This window comes from Nesoenas mayeri, assembly GCF_963082525.1.
Source record: "Nesoenas mayeri genome assembly, chromosome: 13".
NCBI classification, from domain to species: domain Eukaryota; kingdom Metazoa; phylum Chordata; class Aves; order Columbiformes; family Columbidae; genus Nesoenas; species Nesoenas mayeri.
Window position 1 is genome coordinate 14,816,003 of NC_137550.1, and position 12,844 is coordinate 14,828,846.

Genomic DNA, 12,844 nt, shown 5'->3' on the forward strand with positions numbered 1-12,844 from the left:
TGGGACGGGAGCTAATTGCACTTCTGCATCATTAAAGGGATTCTTGGGAGCTAGAAGTCACCTTCGCAGCACTGTCGGGAAAGGCCCAAGGGGGGTTTGTGAGGCCAGCCTTTGTACCAAAGCTCATTCAACTCTGCGCTCAAGCGCAGGGCACATCTCCCTGCCAGTCTGGAGATCTCCAGAACTTCTTCCTGGTGCCTGTCCTCCCCTGGGGAGACAGTGGAGCTGCACCTGTCTGCTGGGAGCAGGGGGAGTGGGACTTGGCACTGGATGGCTTGAAACTCATCTCAGGTGTGAAGCTGGGGTAAATACTTGGATGCTCGCAGGCCGTTTAGGCTTGGGACTGCTGGGACCTCAATGGCTTGGGCATTCCTGAGTAGCTACACACAGGCTTCCTTGCAGAGAGGTGGTGCTGGGTCCAGTCTGGAGCTTATCTGCTGAGGGGAGGGAGCTGAAACTTGATAAGAAGCAGCCCTGTGGTGGGTCTGAGTTGCTGGCAGGGGGGTTGCTCGCTAGCTGGGAGAGGAGGGCAGGGACCCACAGTACCAGGAGGTACCTTGGCTCATCTTGGGCAGGGTCATTGTTTTGCCCCTTCACAGGTCAACACATGGAGAGGTGTTCCTGATCATTAAAATCCAGCCTTCCTTGTGTTCCAGCGGGCTGGGTAAGGCTGCATAAATCTGGGGCCTGCAAACCTCAGCCCTGCCTGCTTGACTGATGTGTATCTTTGATGCTTCTCTAATGTTGGTGGGCCCTCGCATCCCTCTACACCCCTTCCTCACACATCAGGAGAACCGAGCAGGCTGCTCGCGCCAGGATGCTTGCTTGCAAACATGGCAGTGTTTGGAGGGGCGTGATGGAGAAGGCAGCATGCTCACGGGCTGCTGGGACTGATGTGATGGGTTAGCAGGTGTCTGCAGCCAGGGGTCTGGTGGAGCTGGCAGGCAACTCTCTGGTTGTTGCCTCTGTCCTTGGCTGGCATGAGAACTGTAGAACAGGGTCCCAGAAGAAGCCATGGCTGTTGAGGCAGGTCTCCTTGTCCCCCCGTCAGTTGGAGCCATGTGCAAGTGCTGCCTGGGTTGCTGGGGGGAAAATGAACTCTATTGGTATCCACCATCCTTTACTCATCCCATCATTTGGGTCTGTGACGTTGCTGGGTGGCTGGCACGGGGGTGGATGGTACCAGCCCCTGGCAAGGCATGTGCTCCTCACACTGGCCCAGTGGCCCCAAAGCCACTTCTTGAAGTAAGCTGGGGCTCAGGGCTGCATTCCCATCTCTGCTACTGTCCTGGCTCCCAGGGGCCTCTGTCCTCCGGGAAAGGCAGGCTCAGCGCTATCCCTGGGGCGCTGGGAAAGTGGTCCCTGTGGAGCCTTTGCTCACAGCTTTTGGAAGAAGCCAAAGCGAGAGGAAGCTCTGGGAGTTCTTGCAGCTTTCAAGGTGAAGTCAGGTGAATTCAGGAAGGCCCCTACCTTTTTTAGCTAGTAAGCGTTGGGAGACTGGGGCAAGAGTGGTTTGAGCCAGCCAGGAGGCAGTGGCAGGCTCCCGGCTGCTGATTTCCAGGTGAGGATGCCAACAGCTGCTCCAGCTGGGTCATGCAGGGACAGCTGTGCTCTGCTGGAGAGGGTCGAGCGTGTGCTGGTGTCCCCCTGGGTCACCTGTGGCTTTCAGATGGTGCCAGTTGCTGCTCTGGCCATGACTGGGTGATGCTTCAGCTCCATAACTCTGCTCAGCTGGGGGGAGCACAGCTTATCCTTAGCATGCCCCCCAGGACTCTGTCTGGCACTGCAGCGGGGATGTACAAAGAGAGAGAGACAAGCTCCTCCACCCTGACCTGCCACCTTTGCAGGACCCCTGTGTGAACCGTGGATGCACAGGGGACGGGCTGTGCAGAGAACGGGCTGTGCAGAACCGTGGCCCCTCCACCGTCCCTCCCCGGGCCCGTGGCAGGGAAGGAAGAGGGGCCGGGGCCGGACAATGGGCTGTGGCGCTGACTCAAACAGCCAGTTCCTGGTCGCTTCCTCTCCCCGCTAGGCTGGAGCTGGCCGTGGGCAGGAAGGCGGAGGGAGCTCGTTTTTCTTCGCTTCTCTCAGCCTGTTTTTGAAGCGAGGGCTCCCGAGCAGCAGGAGCGAGCGCCCTGCTGCCGGTGCCTCAGCCATGGCCAAGGCGGAGTGGCTCCTGGTGCCCTGGCACCGCGGAGGTAAGGCAGGCGGTGTGGGCAGGGGCAGGCAGCGGGGCAGCCTCCTCCAAGAGGAGCGGGCAGCGAGGGTGGCAGAGCTTGCAGGTACCCTCGCTCAGCAGGGCCGGACCCCGGGTTGTTGTGAGCTGTTGGGCATGGGGATGTGGAGGGTCTCGTCTCCAGAGGCCTCACAATGGCTGGGGGGTCGGTGCTGCCCAGCTGTGCAGGTCTTGTCCCACCTTTCCCAGCCTGGCCTCATGTGCAGCGTCTCCCTTTTTAAATCCTTGCTGCTGTTCCCCAGCCCGCTGGAGGTTCTTTGCTCTCTGACAAAGCAATAGAAGCACAGAGACACCCTGCTTGTGCATCCCACCGACCACTCCTCAGGCTGGGGCTGAGCCGTGCTGGGGCAGATCCTGCCCGCCCCCACGGCACGGTACCCTCCTGGCAGCTCTCTTGCTGGTGGTGGCAGCAGTGGGGACTGTGGGACCGTGGGTCAACACAAGTGTCACAGCCAGCCAGGCCCACGCTGCTCTCACTGCCCTCACTGTCACTCCTGCCGTGGCTGATTTCGCATCTCAGGCCCCTTTGTCCCAAGCCCTGGCCGCATTCCCCTCTCAGGCGACTTCCTTCCATTGTCCCAGCCCCGCAGACTGTAAAACCAGCCGGGCACAGGGGAAATGGTGCTTTCCTGAAGCACCCCTGCCTGGTGAGGGGTGCAGGCTCTGCAGCACAGGCAGCCCGCACGCCTGAGAGAGCTGTGAGCACAGCCTCGGGCATCCGTGTGCCACTGAACCTTCCTGACCAGGCTGGGGACGTCACCAGGGGACAGCAAGCGGGCAGGTGTCAGCTGCCCTGCGCCTCGGGGAACCCCTGGCTGCAGCGTGCGGCAGAGCTGTGCCGGGGTGACAAGGGCTGGCAGGGGCTGGCGCTGGCAGGTTGCTGTGCCGGGTTTCCTGAGGCTTTCGCGAAAGTCTCGTACCTGTTTGTTCAGCTGGGAAGTACCTGAGAATGAGGGTTGCGATATGAGGAGGAAGCCAGGCTGCCGGGCAGACACGGCGAGAAGGGCCCTGAGGAGTCTCATCCTGCTGCCCATGGCTGATGGCTTGCTGCAGGAAGCTGGGTCTGGCCAGGCTCCAGGATGGCAAAGACAGGGTGACAAGAGCATCCATGGCCAAGCCCAGAGCAGCCCCCACCGGTACCAGGGCTGCCGCTCCATCCTCAGGAGTGGCGGCTCTTGGCCCCTTGTCAGGGAGCGGTGTGAGTTCATCTGAACCAGGCGGGCTACCGGGCCAAGACCTGCTGCGAGCATGGCCACAGGCAGTTCCTGTGCCCACAGCATGGGCGGATGGCACGCCCGGGCTCCTCCTGTGCCAGGCCTGCCGGCCAAGTCGTCCCTGCAGCACATGCACCTCCCTGCCCGCCAAAATTCCTTGACAGGGTCCCAGCTCACGGTGCTGGAGCCAAATGTAGCCGGTGTGGCTTTTCACCAGCGCCCCCCCCGCGCCACCCAGCCTCTGCACCTGCCAGGCTCAAGGGCAGTTGCCAATCCAGCGGTGCCACAGCTCGTGGAGTCTTCTTACCCTGGTGCCGCTGGGGCAGGACACCCCACCACAGGAGGCTCCCCTGGGCCGTCTGTATGGGGTCACAGCTGACAATGTCTGTAGGGAGCACACATGTCCCCTCCACTCCTGCCCTACACAAGGCATGAGGCAAAGGTGATGGATCACTTGAGATCTGTCTGAGGAAAGGAGCTTTTCTCTCTTTTACTGGATCTCATCACAGGGCTGGGCAGTCAGAGTGCCTTAGCACGCTGTTAACTCTGAGCCCTACTGATGGACAGGGATGTTAGTGACTGTTCTGCTGGTGGTGGTTTTAACAGAAACCTCTCACATGATCCAGCCTGCTCCCTCTAAGCTGAGTGACCCTCACAGCTGCCGAACCCACCACTCCTGCCAGCAACATCTACAGTGCCATTATCTGCTGCACAAAAATCGTCTGATTGCATGTTGAACAGGGAGAGTGAGAAGAGCCTCCGACAGATTCGGTGCAGCAGGGTGGTGGTATTCTCCAATGCCGCATGGTCTTGCTGGGCATCTGCGCAGAAGCACACAGGTGTGCTACACAGGGCAAAATTGGGGTCCTGGCCTGGGCACCCCCTATAAAGCTTCCAGCCCCTTTGGCTTCAACCACCAGCAGGTCAAATGTCTGTAAGGATGGCCCTGCCTCTCTGGTGGCTTGGAGATGTGCCCACAAGGTATGTGATGGAGAGACAGTGACCTGGGGAGGGTCCAGATTTGGACAGGGCACAGTACATCAGCTGTCAAGACAAGGGCTCATCTTGGGCACACTCCAGCCTGTGCATGGTGGGCGCTTGTGGCAAGAGGGACAGGTCTGTGTCCTGGCAGGGCGGCTGGACCGGCAGGTCCGTGTCCAGCGGGGGGTGAGCTTGGGACAGGAGGCGCTTTCTGCAGCCACTGCCAGCTCCCGCTGTTTGCTCTTTTCTCTTCCTCTCTGCTCGTTGTGGAGCAGCGTGCGCTTTGGCTCCGTAACACAGAGAATGTCGTCAAGCCGCACGCGCTGGGACCGAGCAGTCGCGGTGCTGGTGGTGGGCTGGGGCACTTGCTCGAAGCCGGTGGCATATGTTACCGGCACTGCGGCCCATCGGCTCCCGCGGGGTGGGGTTTGGATGGCTCTTGGGATCAGTCTCAGCCTGCAAGTTCACAGCTCTCATCCTCCGGCGTGCTAGGACTGGCGGCAGCGGCTGACTTGCCGCTGTGCCGATACCCGTTGCCATGGCTGCTCTGCTAATGGTGCATCGCCTGCTGCTGCCGTTACATCACTCCTGTGGTACCTCTGCATCGGCAGCGAGGGGCCGAGCTGCACCGTCTGCATTGCCGGTGCTTCCCATGAGCTTGGAGTGAGCTTGAGAAGGAAAAGTTTGGTGGCAAGCTCGAGCAAGAGGCATCATCTCATGGGAGCTTCAGCCTGAACTGAAAGAACTCCTGATGGCTCTGTCGAATATCTCCCTGTGGATTCGGGACGCCTGGGCAGTAGGTAAACAGGGATCCTGGCATGGAGTGGGGGGACTCAGGAAGATGCTTGCAGAGGGCACATATGCCGTGCCCTGTGGCTGGGAGTCCTGCGGGGATGCTCTTCTCCCAGGAGAGAGCCCAGCTCCCCTTGGAGCAAACTCCCCTTGACTGCATCCCTGGTCCTTATACACCCGCAGTGGCCATGGCATCCCAGGCCTGACCACTTGTTAGTGGTCAGTGAGACTCTGCAAGCTGTTACAGAGGCAGCAGCACCCACCACGGCTGGTGGTGCTGGCTGCAGCCCTGCCCAGGGCAGCCCAGCGGGGACCGTCCGAGCGGGGTGCTGCCGTGGCCCTGCCTGTTTGCGCTGCCTCTGCTTCCAGCCCCCGGGCAAGGGGCAGAGCTTGCTGCTGCCAGTCTGCAGCTCTGAGAGGGGACAGGTGCCCTGAGGGACATGGGGACATGCAGGGGGCAGCCTCTGGCAGCCCCGGCCTCCGTCATCAACCCCTCTGCCTGCTCCCTTCTGCAGGCCTCAGGGCAGGGAGTGGGGACTGACACCAGCAGGGAGCTGGGCCAGCTCTGTGTGGGGCAAGACCCCCTGCCAACCATGCCTTAATTTGTCCCCAGCAGCGATGCTGGCTGGGCTTGGATCGAGTGCTGGAGCTGTGTGGGATGGAGCCGGCCCTCCGGCTCTGCTCTCCCAGGACACGTTCACCTCCAGGCATTCGCTATGGGGTGAGGGCCCCTCAAAGGCATTTTGTATTTTGAGCCTGTCACCGATAAGCTTGGCAGGAGGGTCACAGCCAAGGGCAGCAGGCTCCGCTCCGGCTGCACCGTTCCTGCCAGCCACCTCGTCCTCCGGCCGGCTGCTGCAGCTCGGCTGGGGTATCCCAAGTCCCATGGATGTGGGTGGCAGCTGCAGCTCGCACAGCCATCCCAAACCTGCTCCTGCACCACGCTGCTTCCAAATACTGCCCGGCCCTCGGGAGTGCTGGCAGCAGCACCGGTTCGTCAGCCCCCACCACGGGCCGTGCTGCTGGCTCCTCACGTCACATCGCAGAGCCGCTGTGTGATGCTGGGGCTGTGCCCAAAAAAACCTCTGAGCAACTGCTCCCAAGATCAAAAGTCAAAATGTTGGGGTGTTATGCTTGCTTTTGCACACTGGATTGTGCAAGATCAGTGCAGGCCAGGGGGGCACGGGTTTGGGGTGCCTGCGCCACTGGATGGATGCTTGGCTAATCTGCTCTTGCCCACTCCTCGGCTGCTGCTGCTGCTGGGAAAATGAAACCAGCCCCGCCAGCACCTCGGTGATGCCCGCACCGCTGCCTGCGTCAGCTCAGGACAGTGCCAGCTTGCTTGTGTTCCCAAATGAGTGTGTGTCTGCAAAGGGTGGAAAGCCCTGTAGGGCAAGGACCCCCCTCATAGCACCACACTGCCCTTTCCTCTTCGCCCTATGCCAGCTGCCCGCGCGGCTCTGTTCCCTGCTGCAGCTCGCAGGGCAGGGCAGGGCAGGGCGCTGCCCCCCGCAGGCTTCCGCTTCGCCCCAGGGCGGCCCCCGCTTTCCTTGCTGCGGTTTGCCCGCATGGGTGGGGCCCACGGGTGGGTGCCCGGGTGGGTGCTGGGGCTCCCTGGAGCGGGTCGAGGTTGCGGAGGTGAGATCCCGTACCGCGGTTCTGGGAGGGCAGGGGGCTGCCCCCCAGCAGGATGCTGGTGTTGGGCAGCGTGGGGAGGTGGGGGGGCTGTGCTTTGAGGGTGCCATTGAGTCTCATTGGGGATGCTATGGGGTCTGTGTGGGGTGGCGGGGGTGGCTGCTGGGAATGCGTGAGCAGACGGCGAGGAGCATCGGCACCCGCTGGGCCGAAGGCTGCGTTTGTGCGAGCCGGGTGCAGCGAGCCGGGGTGGGGGGCACTCGGAAACGGAGGGGACAGCAGCAGAGCTCACACCTCACCAAAGAGAGCAGGTTGTGGGGCTGGGCTCTGCAGAGGTGAACGTGCAGTCCCTGCCCGCACCCTGTGCCCCCAGCTCCCTTCATGCAGCCCTGTAGGTCAGGTTTTTGGGGAGATGCCCTGAGCCTTCCCTGTGCCCAGCTTTGCTCCTGACTCCCATCTCCAGATGACAACTGGGTACAAAGGGTGAGCCAGAGGCCAGGGCATGTGGCTCCTTCTGCCAGGACCCCTGGCCCCTCTGGGAATTGCCACTTGACAGGCACCAAATTGAAAGACAAGAGGAGGAAAAGCCACATCCCTATGTGAGAAAAGTGGGGTCCATTCCCCCACAGCAGGGAAAACTTCATCCCTGGCTGCATGGCACTGGCCCCCAAGGCAGGCTTTGCAGCCGGGCAAACCTCAGCGTGGTTTATACACACACACGCACAACCCCCCAACACCTCTCGGTTGATATGGAAACGAGTCAAATTATTTAAAGGAGAAAGGGAAAAAAAAAAAAACAACTAGTGTTAAGGCACGTCGTTATGGTAACACAAATTATAAAAGTAACTAGGCTAGAGACGTGGCACCTTGTTTTTGGGTGCTGGGCGTTGTGCAGGCTGCGCTGCTCCATCAGCTGAGCCGGGGGAAGGGGCGGCAGGATGGCACCAGGGCAGCCCGGGTGATGCGCAGGGTGCAGCGGGGGGAGCTGGGGCATGGCCGAGCAAACGTTGCAGGATGGGGGAGACACGGCTTGTGCAGGGGGTGCTGGGGAGCCCAGCCCCATTTGGGGCTGTTACCCATCACCCAGGCCAGCGGGACTGCTGTCACTGCCTCAGCTGGGGGCTGGCACAGAGGAGGGCGCTGGTCTGGCAGCCGGGACAGTGGCACGTTCGTCGAGGGTGGGCACCCTGTGGCCCTGTGCACTGCAGCTAACAGAGGGAAAGCGTTTGTCACGCTGGTAGGAGGAATGCCTTGACTGATGGGGATGGGGACAGGCGTGCAAGCAGAGCACACCTGTGCCCCGGCACCCCGGCACCCCACGCCTGCCGTTCTTCCCTGCAAAACGTGAGTCCGACTTGGGATGTGCCGGGTGGATGAAGTGGTGCCAGCTGCTGAGCAGGACTGGCCCAGCCAAGGAGTGTCAGACCCCAGAGGTGACACCCAGCCCAGTGGGTGACACCGGGCACAGGACCTTGTGCAGCACCTGATGCTGACAGTGGCTGTTCCTCTGCCCACACCAGGGGCAGCTGGAGAAGGATTAGTCCTAAATCCCCAGGGATGAGACCCTGGTCATCCACGACACCATGTTCAAAGCTCACAAACCTGCACTTTGCCTTTGCTGGCTGGGTCGGGGCTTGGATGCACCTGGCAGGCAGCATGCTGGCAGCTGCACTCCCTCCACCCCGGCACAAAACCGCGCTGCGTAGGAAACCCACACCTGCTCAGGGCCGGCGCAGCTCTGGTGCGGAGGGGCCGGGGCTGCAGGGGCTCCCGTGGCAAAGCCAGTTTGCTAGAGCACCGCTCAGCTCCCAGCACAGCCAGCTCTCTGGTGAGCTCAGATCCTTCTCTCAGGGACTTTTTCACCTGTATGGGTGTTTTGGAGGGTCTGGGCAACCTCTGTGGAGAGGTTTCCTTCCCAGGAGACCTCTGCAGGGTGTCCACTGCAGGGCAGGGCATGCTAACCTTGCCAAGCAGGCTGAAACCTGTGTGGTGAAAGGCACCATGTTCCCTTCGCTCCCTCCTTTTCAGTTGCAACTTCTGCTCTTCTGCAGCCAAGAGGTTGCTCCACCAGAGTGTACAGCATTTCCTGCGCCCAGGAGCAGCTGGGCAGTCACCCAGGGCAACAGGGCTTGCTTCCTTCCCCAATTTCACCCTGCTCCCTTCGTGCCTTGTTTTGGCAGCCCATGGGGACTGTGTCCAGCCCCAGAGCAGCAGTGGTGGGTGTGATGGGGTCTGGTCCTGCCCCGCAGCAGCCTGCCCTGGTGGACACAGCCACATCCCAGTCCCTGCATCTGTGCAGAGACCTAGGGCAGGATGAGCGCGCTGTGCCGGTGAGCATCAGCCAGCAGCCATGGCAGTGCTTGCGGAGAAGCCACCCGCCTCCTTCTCACTCTGCTCCCTCCCGCCTGCAGCCACCTCTAACCTGGACCTTGAGAGCAAGAAAGCCGCCCACACCAAGCTGTCATGGCAGCAGCCAGTGAACGTCTTCCTGGCAGCCGGGCGCCCGCCAGGCATGGAGCAGCTGCACCAGGAGGCCCAGCTCAACCTCCAGAGCTTGCTGCAAGGTAGTGGGGCAAGAGGGGCCAGCAGGCGAGTGAGGGTGGCAGGGATGGGTGCTGCCCCGGGTACACGACCGCCACACAAACAGCAAGGCCGTCTCCCACAAGCACGCCTTAGCCGCTACTGAGACTTCGCCAAACTGAAGCAATTGGGTCCCTGGGGAGTCCCAACCTCCAGCAGCCCCTCTCTGATCTCTGCTCCCAAGTCACTGCTTCAAGCAGCAAAGCATCTGTGGCCAGTTTTTGGGGCCAAGACCAGTTGTTGGGGCCAAGACCAGTTGTTGAGGCCACTGGGGCACTCGCCAGCCCCACCATGGCACGGTTCTGCCCACGAGGCTCTTAGACACTGGATAAGCATGGCCATTGACTTTGTTCCCTTCCAGTTTCTTAACGAAGCCGTCATGCGGCTTCTGCTCAGACGCTTTGCATTGGGAGCAGAGACCAGAGAGGGGCTGCTGGAGGCTAGGACCCCCCAGAGACCCAACTCCTACAGTTTGGTGAGGTCCGAGGAGTGGCTGAGACACATGCACCCGGCCTTGCCTCAGCTTGTAATCTCAGTGTCAGCCCAAGCAGACCTGTTTTCCGCCAGGCTGTAGGGACCAGCATTGATTAGGTCAACAATTACAGGATAGAGAGATACTGAGTTCCATCCTGGCTGTCCCCAGTGGCGCTCTGTGTCCCCAGGCAAGCCCCCCAGGAGGAGTGGGGTGGGCTGCCGGGGTCCCAGCGCTGCTTTGGTTCCCTGCCAGCCCTGGCATTGCTCCTTGGCATTGCTCTCTTCCCCACCTCCTGAGCTGCCCACATTGAGCAGGGATGGCAGGCCAGCCCCAGGGACAGATGGCTGTGGACACGCATGCCTTCGTGTTCCTTCTGACCTGGGGGCAAAGCTTTCGCCCCCAGCTGGAGCAGGGTCCCAGACACCATTTCTCTTACAGAGGAGTATGAGGAGCAGTACACCGAGAACAGGGTCACTGGGCAGACCTTCCGTGCCACTGGTCACCTGCCCCCTGACACCCCCCCTGAGCCATCACCTCGGCCCCTGCCTGCCAAGCGTCTCGAGTTCGTGCTTATGGTGAGTGCTGGAGTGGCGGGGCAGGGTGGTGTGGCCCCCGCATCACCTGGAGGAGAGAGGTTGGGGCAGCAGGGCTGAGGGGGAACTATTTGCATCCCACCCTTGTCCCTTTGGTGGGTCACATGCCTTTCCCTCCACAGCCCCCAAGCCAGCGAGCAACCGAAGAGGAGACTGTTGGCACAACTGCACTCGGTGCTCGGGCACCCAGTGCCTCCCTGAGCCTCCCCACTAGTCCGGACAAGCAGCCATCCTGGACCAGAGCCTTCCACCTGCCCACCGTGGAGGAGAAGCAGCGGCACCAGTCCTGCTCCATCCAAACCAACATCGTCCCCATCAACGTCTCAGGTAGGGCAGCGCCCCACGGCGCGATGCGGGGAAAGGCGTGGGAGGCAGCCCCAGCGCCAAGCCGGCGCTGGGAGGAGGATGCCGGGTGCAGGCAAGGATACTCCCCAGCGTCTGACTGCCAGGGGGTGCAGGGTGGTGGGACGGGGGGCTGGGGCTGTGAGCCTGTGTCCCCACAGGCCCAGCAGGCAGCAGGGACAGAGCAATGGTCAGCAGGGCCATACTGCCATCTGTCATTCCCAGCCACCTCTCCTGCCATCCGCAACTTTGTGTGTCCTATCACCGGCCACACCACCGGCCTGTCTCTTGTTTCTGCCACGTTGCCCAGCCAGCTGGTTCTGTTGTCACCTTGGCTCTCGCTGTGCTCCATGCAGCCAGCCTGTCTCACTTGTCTGTCCATCTGTTGGTCCATCCATCCATCCTTGTGGGGCTGCAGCTCCCAGGAGCATGGTCTTGCCTGGTCTTCACAGACACGAGTGCCGTGTTCTACCCACAGGTCAGAGCCTGGGGCCAGTGGCTGAGCAAGGTGCACCTTCTGAAGGCCCAAGATGTCTTTCTGCCCTTTCCCTCCATGATGGAGGGATGTGCCAGGACCACACTAGTCCCTCACCCTGCCCTGCTGTTCCTTATACCCATGTCCCCAGTGTGGCTCAGCACCACTGGCCCCATTAACGACAAAGCCCAGAGGTGCAGGGTCCAGCCTCACCAGCGCAGACCAGAACCTGCCACACAGAGCGGGGCTGGTCTCCACAGCTTTCTGTGCATCCCACCTCCATCTGCAGCATCTCCATCTTCCTGTCACCCAGCAGTGCCCCCTGTGTCTCCATCTCCCCGTGGCTCACCCCTCATGGCTCACCACCCTCCCGCCATCCACACTCCTGCCTGCAGTTGCTGTCCCAGGCCAGGGGACACGCGGTGATGGAGGGGGGACAAGCCCCCACCGCCGCAGACCCTCCCAGCACCACCACCTACAGCATGTTTGTTTTGGCTACAGGGCAGCACTTTGCTAGGCACGCGAGTGCTCGTCACTCCCTGTTTAACACAGAGACTGCGATGAACCCCAAGTCCACCCTGCGGCGTAGACGGACCATTATTGGATTCCCTAACCTGTCTCTGCGAGACCAAGGTGACAGCAAGAACCGCGCAGCCACTTTTGTGCCCTGAAAGTGCCTGGACAGGGCTGGCACCCACTGGAGCTGCCCTGATGGTGGGCAAAGCCACCCCAGGGGGTGGCAGCCAGCCTGGGCACAGATGGGCTCCCCAGGATGCCTTGGCTTTGGGGAGGTAAAGGCCACCACTCCGGCTCTTCTCCCTCCTGGAGCAGCAAGGTGCTGGGCATGCTGGTGACACTGTGCTGGCCCTGGGGCTGGCATGGCATAGGGGACAGCCACTCACCTGAAGTCGGTGTCCTGCACTCCTATGGGGTGGGAAGGCCACTGAAATTTCTTCTAGTGACCGGATTCAGCCAGCAGCTCCTGCCCGTGGCCACGCTCCCCGGCTGCGGGCAGAGCCTGCACAGCGGTGCCGGGGCTGCGGGCTGCGCACCTGCCCGGGGCTTTGCTGGGGCTGAGGGTCCTCATGAGGCTGCGGTACCAGCAGCACTCCTGGCGTGGCCACGGACCAGGGTTGGACTCCATGGGAACAGCAGCCAGCCTGGCTCAGAGGCCTTGTCATGCATCCCCTGTGCAAGGGGTAGCGTAGGGTTCTTAAATTCTTTCATCAGGGGCCACATCAGGCTCGCGCTTGCCTTCAAAGGGACGAATGTCATTTAAAATTTAAAATGGCATTTGGCCCTTTGAAGGCAAGCACGAGGCTGATGTGGCGCCCAGTGAAAATGAGTTTGACACCCCTGGCGTAGAGAAAGCAGAGACGGGCTCTTCTCAAAGGCAGGCAGGGACAGCAGGAGGAGAAGCCACAGCACCAGCTACACTTCAACAGTGGTCAAACCTCCAAAAGGTTGTCACGGCTCCTTCCCCAGAGACAGCCAGACCTCATTCTGCTTCGGCCTTGAGCA

The 12,844-nt window shown here is 61.4% G+C and overlaps 1 protein-coding gene across 1 annotated transcript in view; it reads left to right on the plus strand.

Moving 5' to 3' along the window:
- NHSL2 (NHS like 2) overlaps positions 1–12,844 on the plus strand; it is a gene marked incomplete at its 5' end in the record, with an annotated part of 31,677 nt that overhangs the window by 14,941 nt on the left and 3,892 nt on the right. The window contains 4 exons of the mRNA XM_080352790.1: positions 9,270–9,422; positions 10,352–10,488; positions 10,629–10,833; positions 11,825–11,956. Of these exons, the coding sequence (XP_080208916.1) occupies positions 9,270–9,422; positions 10,352–10,488; positions 10,629–10,833; positions 11,825–11,956 (627 nt within the window). The remainder of the gene's footprint in view (positions 1–9,269; positions 9,423–10,351; positions 10,489–10,628; positions 10,834–11,824; positions 11,957–12,844) is intronic.